Raw genomic sequence first — 17,426 nt, 5'->3', positions numbered from 1 at the left:
TGAAACAATATCTGAGCAAGAATGACCAGTGTTTTTAAGGATTAACACTGACTTGGACACTAAGAACTCCCCTTGTTCTTCAAAATCATGTTGAGAGATCTTTCACATACATCTGAGGGGGCAAACAGGGCATATGTTTGATGTTTCATCTAAAAGATGGAACCTCTAACAAAGCAGCACTGTCTCACTGTTGCACATATATTTTAATTTGGATTATGGACTCAACCCTACATGATTTCTGATAAGATAGACTAATAGTCCTGATGATCTGAAGTACAAACATGGATTAACTATAATAGGTTAAAATAAAAAAAATGTTGGGATTTGTCTGGAAGATTGTTTCATCCCAAGTATGGAAATAGAAAAACAACACAAACACAACCAATTGCTATGGAAAGTATGTACTGGAATTAAACATTCTCAGCAAACACATTTCAAAATATTTTTGACTGCACGAAGTTTTGCAGGGTTTCAATAACATTACAGCAAAGCAGGAAAAATGCATCTGCAGAATCCAGAGGTGAATTTGAATAGAAACTAGTGTACTCGAACAGGTGTCGGAGTGTGGCAACTGGAGGATTTTCAAAGTAACTTCATTGTAGTGTTAACATAAGCCTACCTGTGACACTAATGAACAAACATTTTAAAACAAAGTATTTAAACTAAGACATTATCCAGAAGGCGTCTAAATATTATACTGTGATAGGATAACTCACATTACAGTGGTAATCATAATACATGTTAATATAAGGGTTACACTCAATGACACTATGATCATACATACAGCTATTTTTTCCATTATTGCAGCTTTCCCCTGGAAAGGTTGTCCTTCCCATGTTAAGCAGGAACAGTCGCTCTGGAACAAAAGTAGTTTCAAAATTAATGACATGTTATGAAGAGCAGATATTCCCTCCCTTCAGAGTTATTTTTATAATATGGACTAAGAATTGTGCACACGACAAGTGGCCTAACCAAGTTTCAATACAAATCTAATTCGACTACTGTTTTCTTATCCTATTCTTCAGATAAACCCCATTGCTTGTTTTATCATTAAAAAAAATCTGCATTGCTACATTGCGATGTGCATCTGCATCCCTAGATCTTTTTTGCTCCATTACAATACGCAGACACCTCCTTCCTATCAGAAGACACCATCTCACTTATCGATATTGAAATCAACTTGCCAATTATACATATTCTGCAAGTTTAATGACCTCCTGTATTTTGTCTCATTCTTCTTATCAGCTATGGCTCCCAATTTGGTATTGTCCACTAACTTTGGAACTGTACTTCTGACTCCAGTACTAATTGTTAATGTAAATTGTGAACAACTGCTATGTGTGAAACATCATTTTCCATTTTTTGCTAGTCTGACTAACTTTGTTTTGTTATCCACTCTACTGCCTGCCTGCCCCCTCATCTCTGATGGGGTATCTTATCAAAGGCTTTTTGAAAATTCAAATGTATTACATTAACTTTGTCAAAGATTTTGATAAGATTGGTCAAAACAACTTTCTTCTTTGAAATCTGTGTCAATTATTATATTATTACATCTTTGAATAAAGGTTCCATTATCATTCCTACCACGATTAGAATAAGTCCACTTAACCTATCTCCCTTTGCAAGTATAGAAATCACATTAACTGACTGCCTAACCTCAGGCACTATTCCCCATCTAATAAATGCTTATATATGAGAAATAGCACCTCTAATCTCTCCTCCCTAACATTATTATCCACAGATGTAATCCATCCATCCAAGGGTTTGATTCGTTTATCCATTATTTCCCCTTCTCTACCTTAAAAGTTTTCATTTTTAAAATCTGTCCTAATGTCATGCTCAGCTTGTTAGTTTCCTCATAAATAGCTAATCAATATTTCTACCATATCACTGTCATTAGCCAAGAGATTTTTTGTGAATCCCTTAGTGACTCCATTTTTTGTTTTTCCCACCATGATTTTTAAGTCTGTAAAATATTTTACTTCTTTATATTCCTCAATAATTTAATGTCATAGTTCCCAATTACTTTTCCAATTTAAAGCTTTTTTCCTAATCACTTGATATTCCCTTTGGTCGTCACCTCCTTTGTATATTCAAGTGGCACTGATAGATCACTTAAAGGGGGTGGAATTCAATGGAGCATTCCAAGTTAGGGGACATAACTCAGGATTAGTTTTGGAGGCAAGGGCCTACGTGTTTCTAACGCACATTCCACTCCTCCAGCACTGCCTTTCCTACTAATTCCACGATATCCCCTCTCAATTTCTCTATAGTGTTCCTCATCTACCCCAGACCCTCTTCATAACTATTCAGAGCATTCTGTCTTTTTTATATGTTTTAATCAAGACATGGAATGTTTTACCTTAAGTGAGTATTGAAACCATGTCATTCACCTTTAAAAAGGGAAAATTTGATATGCAAAATAGAAGGGTAGAGTGCATCAGTAGTGGGAAAAGCTTTGACAAAGTAAGCCACATGGTTTCCTCCTGTTCTATCATTCTGGGTTTCCAGATTCACCCAATTGTTGAGAGCTCGGTTTGTCTTTAGAACTTATACGCTGTAGCACGGGGCAAGTGAAGTCTTTCTGTAACATAATTCATTCTAAATCCAGTTCAGTAAGTCTCCTTTTCCTATTGCATGGTTTCCATGTCAGGAATAGTGCAAATAAGTGCGGCGTGCAGGAATGGGACGGCCGTAATTATGGGGGATTTCAATCTGCATATTGATTGGTCGACCCATGTTGGACACGGTGGGCTCGAGGAGGACTTCTTGGAATGCTGCCGGGATAGTTTCCTTGAACAGTGTGTGTTGGAGCCGACGAGGGAGTGAGCTATCTTGGATCTGGTGTTATGTAATGAGGCGGGTAGAATTACGGACATTGCGGTGAAGGATCCCCTTGGGGAGACTGATCATTGTATGGTGGAGTTTCTGGTGCAGATGGAGGAGGAGAAAGTGGGTTCCCGGACACACGTCCTTTGTTTGAACAGAGGGGAGTACGGTAGGATGAGAGAAGAATTGGCGAATGTGGACTGGGGGAGCATGTTGGAAGGTAGGTCTGCTGAGGAGCAGTGGAGGATCTTTAAGGAGATCTTTCTTGGTGCTCAGCAGAAATTTATTCCGATGGTCAAAAAGGACCGTAGGAGGAGAGGTAATAAGCCGTGGATAACGAAGGAGGTGAAGGAAAGTGTTAAATTAAAAGCGGAGGCGTTTAGAGTAGCTAAGAGTAGTGGGCGAGAAGAGGATTGGGAGAGGTTTAAATGTCAACAAAGATTGACAAAGAAGTTGATAAAGAAGGGTAGGAGAAACTATGAAGCTGGGCTAGCGCTTAATATAAAAAAGGATAGCAAGAGTTTTTATAAATATATAAAAAGGAAGAGGCTGGCTAGGGTGAACGTTGGTCCCTTAGAGGATGAGAAGGGGGACTTAGTGGTAGGGGATGGGGATATGGCTGAGGTCTTGAATAACTTTTTTGTTTCGGTCTTCACGGAGGACGACGTGAATAATTTGCCAGGTGTTAGAGATGGAAAGATGGTAGGAGTGGAGGGTCTCAATGACATTGCTGTTACTAGAGAGGCGGTGCTCGACAGACTGGAGGGGCTGATTGTGGACAAGTCCCCAGGACCGGATGGAATGCATCCGAGGGTTCTGAAAGAAATGGCGGAGGTGATAGTGGATGCCTTGGTGGTTATTTTCCAGACGTTGCTGGATTCCGGGGAAGTGCCAGAAGATTGGAAAGCAGCTAATGTTACGCCGTTGTTTAAGAAGGGTGCCAGGCAAAAGGCAGGGAATTATAGGCCGGTTAGTTTAACGTCTGTTGTAGATAAAATGTTAGAATCTGTCATCAAGGAGGAAATAGCAAGGCATCTTGAGGGGAATTGCTTGATAGAGCAGACGCAGCACGGTTTCGTTAAAGGGAAGTCGTGTCTGACAAATTTACTGGAGTTCTATGAGGATGTGTCTAGGGCGGTGGATAGAGGAGAGCCGGTGGATGTGGTCTTTCTTGATTTTCAGAAGGCGTTTGACAAGGTACCTCACAAGAGGTTATTGCAGAAGGTCAGGGGACATGGAGTTGGGGGTAGGGTGTCAGTGTGGATAGAGGATTGGTTGTCAAATAGGAGGCAGAGAGTGGGGGTCAATGGGTGCTATTTGGATTGGCGGATGGTGACTAGTGGAGTGCCCCAGGGGTCGGTGCTGGGGCCTCAGCTATTTACCATTTATATAGATGATCTGGAGGAGGGAACTGAGTGTATGGTGTCGAAATTTGCTGATGACACCAAGGTTGGTGGAATGGCAAATTGTGCGGAGGGTGTGGAGAGTCTACAGAAGGATCTAGATAGGCTGGGCGAATGGGCCAGGAAATGGCAAATGGAATTTAATGTTGGCAAGTGCGAGGTGGTCCACTTTGGTAGGAATAATGGTAGGAAGGATTATTACTTACGTGGCGAAAAACTGCAGCAGGCGACGGTGCAGAGGGACCTCGGGGTCCTTGTGCATGAGTCGCAAAAACCCAGCTTGCAGGTGCATCAGGTGGTCAGGAAGGCTAACGGGATGCTGGCCTTCATAGCGAGGGGGATTGAATATAAAAGTAGGGAGGTCTTACTGCGGCTGTATAGGGCATTGGTGAGGCTGCAGCTGGAGTACTGTATGCAGTTTTGGGCACCGTACTTACGCAAGGATATCTTGGCCTTGGAGGGAGTGCAGAGGAGGTTTACTAGGCTGATGCTGGAGTTGAGGGGGTTGAGCTATGAGGAGAGGCTGAATAAACTAGGCTTGTACTCGTTAGAGTTTAGAAGAATGAGGGGAGATCTCATTGAGACATATAAGATGATGAATGGGATGGATAGGATAGAGGTGGAGAGACTCTTCCCGCTCAGAAAGGACAGTAGGACTAGGGGGCACAGCCTCAAGATAAAGGGGGGGCCTACTCCTGCTCCTATTTCTTATGTTCTTATGAATATTTTATCATGTCATACTGTAAATTGTACCCCCGTTCTCCAGCTGGCGAACTGCACAAGTACTTTGTTATTGGGGAGCTTTCTAAAGCAGAACCCACAATGCCTGTGTGTTAAAACACACGAACATAACTGTATCCACTCAAAAAAAAAATACAACCAGCTGAAACACAACTTAACACCCAATGCAAATCTGCACAAACTTACATATAGAGTCCCAAGCTGTGTCCGGTCCACATCAAACTGTTGGTAATAGTGATGCACAAAACCTCTACCAATCTGTTCCCACAATGGGTGTTCAGCCATTCTGATGCGTAATAATGAACGATTCAGTCCTGTCAAAGAGATATTAGTAAGATTATTTTCAACGTAACCCAACTTCACGACAATGCACTCGTTAAGCTGTTGGCAACACAACATTATCTATTCAACAGTGTTTTCAGCGACAGGTTTCATGCATTTAATGAATACAATAATCAGATCTCATGAACCATCCACAACCCATAAATTTACATCCTCACAACATGGTCAATTATGCCCTGAATGCAGCCACCAGCAATTGTAAACGAGACAAGGCTGCACAAACTCCACATTGAAGATTTCCAGTAACACAACTGAGAAACTAAATTGAGCGTATGATGGATCAGCAGACACTCATTCTTCCGCATGAATACACTAGAGTTGGCAACCCTTCTGCATCTCCCAGGAGATTCCATGGATGGAAAACTGACCCCACCTCCCGGGCAGTTGCCGGCAACAGCAAAGTACTTCTGTGCACTTGCAGCTTATTGCAGTGCACAGAAGTACCTTTCCTGCACCCGTCCCCCAACTATCATATCCACTTTGCTGGTGTTGAGGCCCCACAGTTACAACTGTCTTGTCTTCACTTGGCAGTTTCCTAGGATCAACTTATTAAACTGATTGGGACATTACCGATGAGGCAAACAGAGTGGGACAACCCTCAGGAGGGAACTGCAAGTTTTAATCAGAGTTTCAACTCTCTGGCCGTTGACCAAATGAAGCCTGCAACCAGCAAGTGAAATTACTGTGCCTATAATTCTAGGTGAAAGAAAGAAACATTCTGTCTAATGCAATCTGATCTACTGCTGTGCACATAAAAATTCCCCTGCTCCAAGTCAGTCACTATGTCAAGTCATGAATAAATGTACCAATTAAATGTGTGCAAGGATTCAGAACCCAATTAGGATTTATTTGAAAACACCCACCCAGTGCTTGGTGTATTTTCTGTTCTGTTCTTTACAACATTTTAAGAAACTGGTTATTGTACAACGAAAGTTGCCTGCATGTAGTAATGAGATAAAGCATTACAAGTAGGGTAGCACCTCTCAATGTGTAGATTCATTTGTTGAATGTGAGACTTTGCAGTGTGCACATTTGCTGCTGCATTTCCCAACAAGACCACAGCAACCACATTTAAAAGTACCTAATTAACTGGAAAGTCCACTGGGATGTCCCATATTGTTAAAGGTGCTATGTAAATACAACCATAACCTCTTGGCTCCCCAGTGTCAGACTTAGGGGCACACTGATGAGCTGGGGAATCTCTCTCGGAAGTTCCCAGTTAAGTATTTATGCAGCAATTGTCCAGGAGGGCTAACACCCTCCTGGACAATGGCTGCATAAATTGTCTGGACAACTGCGCTGGGCTGGGAACCAGCCCACAGAGCAATTTAAATCACTAACTTTGGATGGTTTTGCCAGTTTTACACAGTTAGGAAAAAAAAGCACTTCTAACTTCAGTGTAACTATTTTAAACACAGACTTGCACGATACAAATCCCCCTCCACTCATCACGGTTTTCCGCACCCCAACCTGACCCTATACCAGCTTGGCCCAACCCATCCACCACCAATGCCCAAACTCCCCACTCCACATGTCCAATTCTACTCTTCTGCCAATATCTGGGGCCCTCTGAAGTCCAGAGCCCCCCACATCCAATTCACATCTTCTTCCTTTCAATGGGACCTTTAAACTCACCTGCTTTACAGCAGCTAGTGATGTAAAAAGGGGGCATGTCCTCCTTCACTTTGCCTCGCTGCCTGAATCTGGAAGGTCGGATGAGACAGGCCTGAGGGGGTGGGGGTTGAGACAGGCCAGGGAGCAGGGATCGGGTAAAGTCATGCCGGGCCCGATCTATCCAATAGAAGCTGGGAGTGGTTTTAATTCTAATTTTCTGGGCAACTAAGATATAATACGGTCAGAGCTATCCAAAGTTTGCAATTTTTAATCGCTATTTTAAGAACATAAGAAGCAGGAGTAGGCCATCTAGCCCTTCGAGCCTGCCCCACCATTCAATAAGATCATGGCTGATCTGAAGTGGATCAGTTCCACTTTCTCGCTCTCTCCCCATAACCCTTAATTCCCTTGTCTATCAAAAATCTATCTACCCGTGACTTAAATATATTCAGCGAAGTAGCCTCCACCACTTCAACGGGCAGAGAATTCCAGAGATTCACCACCCTTTGAGTGAAGAAGTTCCTCCTCAACTCCGATCTAAACTGTTCCCCCCTCCCTCCCCCCCCATCTTGAGGCTGTGCCCTCTAGTCCTGCTATCCTTTCTAAGCAGGAAGCATCTCACTACCTCTACCCTATCCATCCTCTTATCTTATACGTCTCTATAAGATCCCCCCTCATCCTTCTAAACTCCAATGAGTACAGGCCAGTCTATTTAGTCTCTCTTCATAGTCCAACCCCCTCATCTCCGGTATCAGCCTAGTGAACCTCCTCTGCACTCCCTCCAAGGCCAATATATCCTTCCGCACGTGCGGCGACCAAAACTGCACACAGTACTCCAGCTGCGGCCTCACCAGTACCCTGTACAGTTGCAGCAAGAATGGTTGGTTTCCACTGGAGGACAATTGCCCAAGGGAAGTTTGCACTTTCCAGACAATTACCATGCAAACCTTACCTGGGAACTCCTGGGGGTGTAGAGGGGGGTCACCCAATGCATCTTTGGGGTACCCATACGATGCCCTGGAGCTCAGAAGTAACAGCCTAATATCTTGGAAATGCTTATGCCATAGAAATTCAACTAGAGTGAATGGAAGTAATATAAATAAACTGGTAAATACCACACAATAAAACCTTCAGGAATAGCTGAAAGTTGAAAATCTAAGATCCTCATACAGTAGTGACTCAATACTTCAAGATTTGCCAACAGATATTTGCTTGAAAATTAGCCACATTTTGAAGGAACAGCCTCAAACTTGAGTATTGCTGAAAAAAAACACTCATCTGAACAGTATTGCAAGAATACCATATTTCAAAAGGAGGAGCCATTTATATTGCATGCGAAGAGGTTGTTGGTGGTTGTTTGGCAAGTGGACTTTGGTTCGTAGAAGCATTGCCTTGGAGAATGCATCAGGGAATAGTTAACTGTTAAGTTTTTGTTTAAATTCAAACCAGGTAGGTTGACTGATCGGTCAAGGCATTGACATGGGGAATGAACTAGTCTCCACAGGGCCATGCAGTTAATTGTTACAGTGCAGGAGGACACAAATGCTGTTGTGTCTGCTCTCCAAATTATGATTTAGTGACATCCCCCAGCCTTTTCCCCATAACCCTGCACATTGTTCCTATTCAGATATTGATCTAATGCCCACCTGACTCCACCACGCTTCCTGATAGTGTATTCCAGACCCAAACCACCTGTTCTATGAAAAAATGTTTTCTCCGCATCACAGGGATGATCTTGAGCTTAAACTGTGATGCAGGCCCAAAATCTTTCTAGAGTCAGAAAACAAGAATCTCACCAGCGAGATCACATTTTCTGATTTTCCATGCCCTGACAGTGACATAACATCTGGGCAGGAACTATATTTCAATAAATGTTAATAAATTTAAATATAATTGAAGGGTTTCCCCACAATCCGCTCCCCCCCAACCACCCTCAAAATAAGTCATACCTCACTGATAGATGTCATCATCTTTTTTGGGCATACATGGTGTCGTTATGGTACAGCCCACTAGGGAGCAGGCAATTCTGGATTTGGTGATGTGCAATGAGGCAGACTTGATACGGGAGCTTAGGAGGCAGTGACCATAATATGGCAGAATTCACCCTGCAGTTTGAGAGGGAGACGTTGTATCAGATGCAAATGTGGCATTATAATTGAGTAAGGCAACTACAGAGGAATGAGGGAGGAGCTGGCCAGTGTTGACTGGAAGAGGAGCCTAGCAGGAAAGACAGTGGAGCAGCAATGCAGGAGTTTCTGGGAGTAATTTGGGAGACAAAGCAGGATTTCATCCCAAGGAAAAAGCAGCTCACAAAGGGGAAGATGAGGCAGTCATGGCTGATGAGGGAAGTCAGGGACAACATAAAAACAAAAGGAAAAGCATACAATGCGGCAAAGATTAGTTGGAAGTCAGGGGATTGGGGAACTTCTAAAAACCAACAGAGGACAACTAAAAAGCAATAAAGGGGACAAGATGAAATGAGGGTAAGCTAGCCAGTAATATAAAAGAAGATTGCAAGAGTTTTTTTTAGATATATAAAGGGTAAAAGAGAGGCAAGAGTGAATATTGGACTGCTGGAAAATGATGTTGGAGAAGTAGTAATGGGAACAAAGAAATGGCGGTGGAACTGAATAGGTACTTTGCAGCAGTCTTCACGGTGGAAGGCACCAATAACATACCAAAAAAATCAAGAGAGAGTCAGGGTGCAGAGGTGAGTGTGGTGGTCTTATTATGAAGGTGCTGGGGGTGGGGGGGGGGGTTCTTTCGGGTAAAGAGAAGGTGCTACAGAAATTGAAAAGTCTGAAGGCAGATAAATCACCTGAACCAGATGGACTACCCCCCAGACTTCTGAAAAGATTGTGAATACATTAATGATGATTTTTCAGGAATCACTGAAGTCAGGGAGAGTACCTAACAATTTTCCAGTTGTCAACAGAAAACCTGTTTAAGAAGGGAGGGAGGCAAAAGATGAGAAATTACAGGGCAGTTAGCCTAATTTCGGTCACTGGTAAGATTTTAGAGGGATGAGATTTTGGCGTACTTGGAAGTGCATGGTAAAATAGGGTGAAGTCAGCATGGTTTTGTCAAGGGAAGGTCATGCCTGACAATTTTGTTAAGAATTCTTTGAGGAGGTAACAAGCAAGTTAGAAAAAAGGTGTCAGTGAATGATAACTATTTGGATTTCCAGAAGGCCTTTGACAAGGTGCCACACGAGAGGCTGCTGAATAAGATACAAGCCCATGGTTTTAGAAGCAAGGTAGTGTCATGGATAGAAATTGGCTGACTGGCAAAAGGCAGAGAGTGGGGATAAAGAGTTTTTTTTCAGGATGGCAGCCAGTGACCAGTGGAGTTCCACAGGGGTCAACTTTTCACTTCTTACATCAGTGATCTAGATGAAGGAACAGAGGACATCATGGCTAAGTTTGCAGACGACACAAGGGTAAGTGAAGGGACAGGTAGTACTGAGGAGGCAGACAGGCTGCAGAAGGACTTGGACAGGTTCGGAGAGTGGGCAAACAAGTGGCAGATGGAATACAGCATGGGAAAGTGTGAGGTTATGCATTTTGGTAGGAAAAAGAGAGGCGTAGACTATTTTCTAAATGAAGAGAGAATTCAGAAATCAGAAGCACCTTGGGAGTCCTGGTTCAGGATTGGCTCAACATTAACTTGCAGGATGAGTTGGTAGTTTGAAAGGCAAATACAATGTTAGTATTCACTTCAAGAGGATTAGAATACAAAAGCAGGGATGTACTGCTGAGACTTTAAAAGATTCTCGTCAGATCACATTTGGAATGTTGGGAGCAATTTAGGGCCCCGTATCGAAGGAAGAATGTACTTTGGAGGGGGTCCAGAGGAAATTCACAAGAACGATCCTGGGAATGAAAGGCTTGATGTAAGAGGAGTGTTTGAGGACTCTGGGTCTGTTGTCAATGAAGTTTAGAAGGATGAAGGGGGATTTCATTGAAACTTACAGAATACTAAAAAGCCTGGATAGAATGGATGCGAAGACGTTTTCACTAGTAGGAGAGAATAGAATCCGAAGGCAAAGCCTCAGAGTAAAGGGACGACCCTTTAGAACTGAGATGAGGGGGGATTTCTTCAGCCAGAGGGTGACGAATCTGTGAAATTCATTGCCACAGAAGGCTGTGGATGTCAAGTCATTGAATGTATTTAAAACAGAGATAACTAGGTTCTTAATTGGTAAGGGGATCAAAGATTACAGGGAAAAGGCAGGAGAATGGGGTTGAGAAACATACCAGCCACAAATGAATGACACAGCAGACTCGATGGACCAAATGACCTAATTCTACTCCTATACAATATATTTAAAACTGAACTCAAGTGCAAGAGTTGCTGAATTCATCAGTTCAATGTGTATGAGAATAGTGGTCAGTCTAAATTGCCATGACAGTGACATAGTATATTAGTGAATAGGCTAGCAATGTCAAATGAACACATGACCACATCATTGCTATTAATATGCAAGTCCTGTATGGTCTTTGCAATGGGAAAGGAATCTCCCACCATTTATGTGGAAAACTGGTTGTTACAACTCACTCATTTGGACAAATTATGCTGTGCAGAACCAGTCATAAATAAAGGCACAAAAGGACATCACTCATGTATACCACTAGGCCAGTCCTTACTCAAGTCCAACAAACATTGTGACTTACTTTAGAGCAGGGAGATGTCGTCATGCTTAATGGTGGGTGGATTCGAAAGTGGACCCATCATTAAGAATGATATATATTTTGTTGATATATTCACCCTTGTTAAGGATACCTATTCCAGTCCCTTTGTTGGGCTTATAGATATGCATATCTGGGTTGGCCCTGATGTCTCAGAATGCTATCAGACCTCAGCCAAATCATTGGGTATCCCATCATATGCATGCACTAGGTTAACAAGGTTTATGTATGTCTACACCATGCAATACACAAGTATTTTAGGCAAATATTCTATTTTTTGGGATAAGATTTTAAATAGAAGTGTCCTCTCAGGGCAAATAAAAACATTCTGCAGCATAATTTCAAGAACAGAGAACATATCTCCATATTCTGCCCAATCCTCAACAATCATCACCAAAACAGATTATTAGATCATTATCGATCACATTACTGTCTGCGGGAGCTTGCTATGCACAAAGTGGCCGTCCAGTTTCTTACAACAATAAGTTACTGTACTTCAAAAAGTCATTGGCTAAGTAATATTTTGGTTCGGAGGCTGCGAAAGGCACTTTACACATGCAAATTATTCCTCAATTAAAGAAACTGCAGATAACCCTCCTAGATCCCACCACTGCAGAATCTCAGGAATACATTGCATATCTTTAAAAAGAACATTCATCTTGATTAAAACATCAAAAATACAGGATTTCAATTGTGTTCAAGGCTGAAGTGAAAACCAGTAGAGGGCAGGAGGAAGACACCAATTAGAACCTAGAGATTGCACGACAAATCATAAACTCTTACAGCTCAAAAGGCGGTTGTTCGGCCCATTCTGCCTACGTCAGCTATCTAGCACCTGTCCTGATCCCATTTTTCCAGCACTTTGATCATAGCTTTGCATGTAATGGCGAAACTAGTCCAAATATTTACAAGATTACTTGCATCCTTAAAAAAAGTTAATATTCCATTGGTTTGTCAGGAAAGTGCCACGGATTGATCATCCAGCTTGAATGCACAGTCCCCCCGCCGGTTAGCCAGCCACTGGATATCTCAGGAAGGAGCAAGCGCCCATTACTAACCATGGGCTGCAAATTGTCAACCACTGCATCCGCTGCAACTCAGCAATCTTGAAACCGTGATTTACTTCACATTAAAAACTTGCAAATATGTGGCGTGGAGACTCTAAAGACTGATGCATATTGTTGATAAGCAATAACCTTCCCCCCAAAACAAGTGATTTCCATACATGAACATTTGTAATTGTAAAAAAGGGAAACATAACTTAGTGGGCATGAAACGTGCTTGAAACAAATGTGGAAACTAGGTTTGAAAAGTCCGCCGAACATATGCACCAAGTCTGATTGAGCTGGGCACTGAAAGCTTTTCCACTGAGGAGTTTCAACTTAAATCCGCGCCACACACAAAGTAGAAGGCTCAAAGCAGCGGTGCTGGAAAATAGTACGACGCCAGGTTCACATGCAACTGTTGCATCTTACACAAGGCTCGAAAGTCACTGATAATAAAGGAGTGGGATATGCACCAAGCACAAGACAAAAGTTTTACCCCAGCAGACACTGTTTTACCGTGGAGCTCTTTCCCCCCACCTCGTGTCTTCGAAAACTCAGCAGCCACTCCGCACCCGGCTCCAAGCGCTACACGCTGCACCTTTCGTACTGCGCGCTGCAATCAACGCCAGCAGGGACCAGGGACCAGGGCCCCGGGACGGAGCTCCGCCCAGAGACCAGGGCCCGGGGACGGAGCTCCGCCCCAGGGCCCGCTACTTGTCTTATTGTTCAACATTTAACAGTAATGCTTCTAATTTTTGTTTAATGTTTTAAACTCTCTGAAAACCCGAAAGTAATTAGGGCTGAGGAAGGCTCTATTTTGACTCATCTTTTGGCTGCTTTAATTGAGCTCCAGGCCCCATTCATCTCAGTTAATGTGTCAGTGCAGACTCGATGGGCCGAAGGTCCTCTTATGCACTGAATAATTCGAAAAAGAAAAATGGTCATGATTCAAAGAATGGTGGAATAGTTACTGCACAGACGGACCTATTCAGACTGCCGTATTCATTCCAGCTTTCAGCAGGAACAATCCACTTCTCTCTGAACCCTGCAAATCCTCTCTCCCAGGTGTTTACCCGATTCCTTTTTGAAAGCCATGATTGAATCTACCTCCACCATGCTCACAGTTTGTGTATTCCAGATCTTAAACACTGCATTAAAATCTTTTCTCCATGTTTCCATTTGTTCTATTGTCATTCACTTTAAATTGGTGTCTTCTGATTCTCGACCTTTCTGCTAATGGGAACACTTTTTCTCTCTCTATTCTATACAGACCTCAAATGATCTTGAGCACCTCTCTCCAATCTCATTTCAACCTTCTCTAAGGAGAATAGTGCAACTTCTCAAATCTGTCTGCCTAACTGAAATCCTTCACCTCTGTAATCATCCTCATAATCCTTTTCTGTGCCCTCTCTAAAACTGTCATATCCTATACATTTTATCCGACAACAGGAACCTGGATATTAGAGGGGAAATGGAGGTTGGGATTGGGCAGTAGTTTGCAAGGTCAAGGTTTTTTTGAGAGATTTGTGATAATGACAGATTTGAAAGGCAAGGTGGGGCGGGGTGGTGGTGTGGTAGTTGGTGGTGTGGGAGTGCAGTATCTGAGAACAAACAATTCCAGATCAGAATGGTGAGTGACTTGGAGCAAAACTTATATGTGGTGGTGCTCCCATGTATCTGCTGTTTTTGTCCTTCTAGATAATTGTACTTGTAGGTTAGAAAAAGGCAATAAAAGGAGCCTTTGTAAGTTCCTGCAGTGCATCTTGTAGATGGTGCACATTGCTGCCACTGTGTGTCAATGGTGGGGAAAATGAATATGTGCTAATTAAGCAGGCTGCTTTATCTTGAACGGTGTTGAGCTTCTTCAGTGTTATTGGAGCAGTACTTATCCAGGCAAGGGGATAGTATTCCATCACACTCCTGACATGCACCTTGTAGGAGGTGGACAGGCTTTGGGGGAGTTAGGAGGTGAGCATCTCATTGCAGGATACCAAGTGTCTGACCTGTTTTGTAGCTACATTATTTATATAAGTACTCCAATTCAGCTTCTGGTCAATAATTCCCCAGGATGTTGGTAGTGGGAGATTCAGCGATGCTAATGCCATTGCATGTCAAGGGGTGATGGTTAGATTATCTCTTATTGGAGATAGTCATTGCCTTGCACTTGTGTGGTGAGAATGTTACTCGTCAGCGCAATCTTGGATATTGTCCAGATCTTGCTGCATTTGGACATGGACTACTACAATAGCTGAGGGGTTACAAATGGTGCTGAATATGCCCACTTCTGAGTTTATGATCCAAGAAAGGTCATTAATGAAGGAGCTGAAGATAGTTGGGCCTAGGACATTCCTGAGGAACTCCTGCAGTGGTGTCCTAGAGCTTTGATGACTGATGTCCAACAACAACTATATTCTTTTGTGCTAGATTTAACTCCAAACAGTGGATGGATTTTCACCTGATCCAAAATGATTTCGTTTTTTGTAGGGCTCCTTGATGCCACACAAATGCTACCTTGATATTCAATGGCCATCACTCTCAGCTCAATGTGGAGTTCAGGTCTTTTGCCCATGTCTGGACAAAGGCTGTACTGAGGCCAGGAACTGAGTGGTCCTGGCAGAATCCACACTGAGCATCACTGAGTAGGTTGTTGCTAAGCAGCGCCTCTTGATTACATTGTTGATGATCCTTTTCATCATTTTACTAAAGGAGTATACTGTTGAGGCAGTAACTGCCAGGTTGGGTTTGTCCTGCTTTTGCGTACTGGATGCACTAGGGCAATTTTGCACATTGCTGGGTAAATGCCAGTGTTGCAAGTATACTGGAATGGCTTGGCAAGGGGTGCACAAGTCTGAAGCACAGGTCTTCGGTACTATTACTGTCTCAGAGTCAACCAGACTTGAAACATTGGCTCTATTCTCTCGCCACAGATCTGCTGAGATTTTCCAGCATTTTCTGTTTCCGATTCTGGCATCCGTAGTATTTTGCCTTTATTTTAAATCTGTGTTTGTATGCCTCATGCCTTTATATGTCCTTCTTACTTTGCTTCTTTCTAACATAGTACTACTTCCCCCTCTAGCACAATCCAACACTTTTTTTAATGCACGTTGCCTTTTTCCTATGTTTATACAGTATTGCTCATCCCTCAGCTAATTTAGTTTAACCCCTCCAGCCCCCACTAGTGAACCTCTCCATGAGCACTTTAGTTTTAACGATGTTGAGGTGCAAGCTGTCCCATTTGGTATCCTTACCCCAGAACTGGTCCTAACGTCCCAAGCATCTGAAGCCCTCCCCTCCTGCACCATGCCTCAAGCCATACATTGGGTGATATTTTTACTAAGTGTCAACTCAAGCCAAAAAAGCACTGCGTGGCCTATTGGCTTCTCCATGAGTCCCAGAGTCTGCCCCACCAGCAACATCAGCATTCAAGAGACCAAGGTGCCATTTTAAAATAAGAAAGGTTCTCTGTCATGGACACCACTCCTGCATATTTGGGGGAAGGATTCAGTACTTGTAACTCAGATAATCTAGAAAGGTCTTTTTAGTGGACATCTTTCTTCTGCCTGATAATGATATTTTTTAGTATAATTATTTCACACAACAAATAATGGATTCTATTTTATCTGTAACCTCACTGCTTCCCACAGAGTTTTGTTAACCATCATTTCTGACAGTAAGAAGATCTGGCCCCAGGGGAGTCCTAATTCTTTTCTAACTGCTTCTCAGTAGCAGCTTTTCCTCTGTTCTGCAAGTTCCAGTTAGAGATGCCTATAAACTTCAGTTCAACAGCTCAATGGATTTCTACTGGAGTTTTTTCTCCTTCAACTTCCATGGCAACCTAAGACCCTTTTCTAAAAAGCACAGAACTAAAAACTGTAGAACATTAGACAATCTGGTGCTGTAACAGTGGAAATATAATTTACTATGAAATCCAAATTTGAAGCAGTCATAATCTCAAAAAAATACATCAATAAAAATGGCACTTGCAGCACCAAGTGTATTATATTACCCTTGGAATATATTTAGTTCCAAATAATATTGGAATTATTTCCCCAATAATTATAGTAAATGAAATAAAAAAATCTTAAGTGGGTGGGTAAATCAAATACACGAATCTTGGAATACTGTGTTCAAATAGATCTTAATGTCACCCACTGGAGTCAGGAACTCACATTAGGAAGAATGCGACCCTTTGAACTTTGGAACCAGTTAAATGCACAGCAACTCGTTCATCACACCTGGGCTGAGAGTGTTTCAGTTAAGAGAGGTTGGTTAGGCTGAGATTGCTTTCCTTAGCAAAAAGGCAGCTGAGGGGGCATGTGATTGAAGTGTACAAAATTATGAGGGACATAGATAGCTTCTTCCTATCGACTCTTTTCCCCTTAGTAAAGTGGTCAATAACTAGCAGGCATAGTTTTAAATTAAGGGGCAAGAGATTTTAGAGGGGATTCAAGGAAAAACATTTTCACGAGGAAGTTGGTGGGAATCTGGAACTGCCTGATAGGATGGTAGAGGCAAGAAGCCTCACAACATTGATTATTTTCAGACGAACACTTGAAACACAATAGCACACAAGGCTACAGACTAAATGCATGGATCACAATACATAGGTGCTTGAAAAGTGGCACAGACATGATAGGCCGAAGGGTCTCATTCTGTGCTGCAAAACTCTTGTGACCTACTGCTGCAAAAGATGGAACATCAATGCACTTCTTGAGCACTTTCCTGGGGGAGTCAGACATAGTTTTTGGTGATTTGAACCAGAG

General features: G+C 42.6%; 1 protein-coding gene across 1 annotated transcript in view; it reads right to left on the bottom strand.

Moving 5' to 3' along the window:
• Positions 1–13,233, bottom strand: part of LOC145360500 (nuclear transport factor 2-like) — a 28,726-nt gene extending 15,493 nt beyond the window's left edge. Inside the window, exons 1-3 of the mRNA XM_080215754.1 lie at positions 13,160–13,233; positions 5,160–5,287; positions 785–856 (exon numbers count right to left, since the gene is read on the bottom strand). Of these exons, the coding sequence (XP_080071880.1) occupies positions 785–856; positions 5,160–5,258 (171 nt within the window). The 5' untranslated portion in view covers positions 5,259–5,287; positions 13,160–13,233. The remainder of the gene's footprint in view (positions 1–784; positions 857–5,159; positions 5,288–13,159) is intronic.
• Between the last annotated feature and the right edge of the window lie 4,193 nt (positions 13,234–17,426).

This window comes from Carcharhinus amblyrhynchos, chromosome 2 (assembly GCF_965287045.1).
Source record: "Carcharhinus amblyrhynchos chromosome 2, sCarAmb.v2.hapA, whole genome shotgun sequence".
NCBI classification, from domain to species: Eukaryota; Metazoa; Chordata; class Chondrichthyes; order Carcharhiniformes; family Carcharhinidae; genus Carcharhinus; species Carcharhinus amblyrhynchos.
This window is presented reverse-complemented; position numbering and strand designations above follow the sequence as displayed.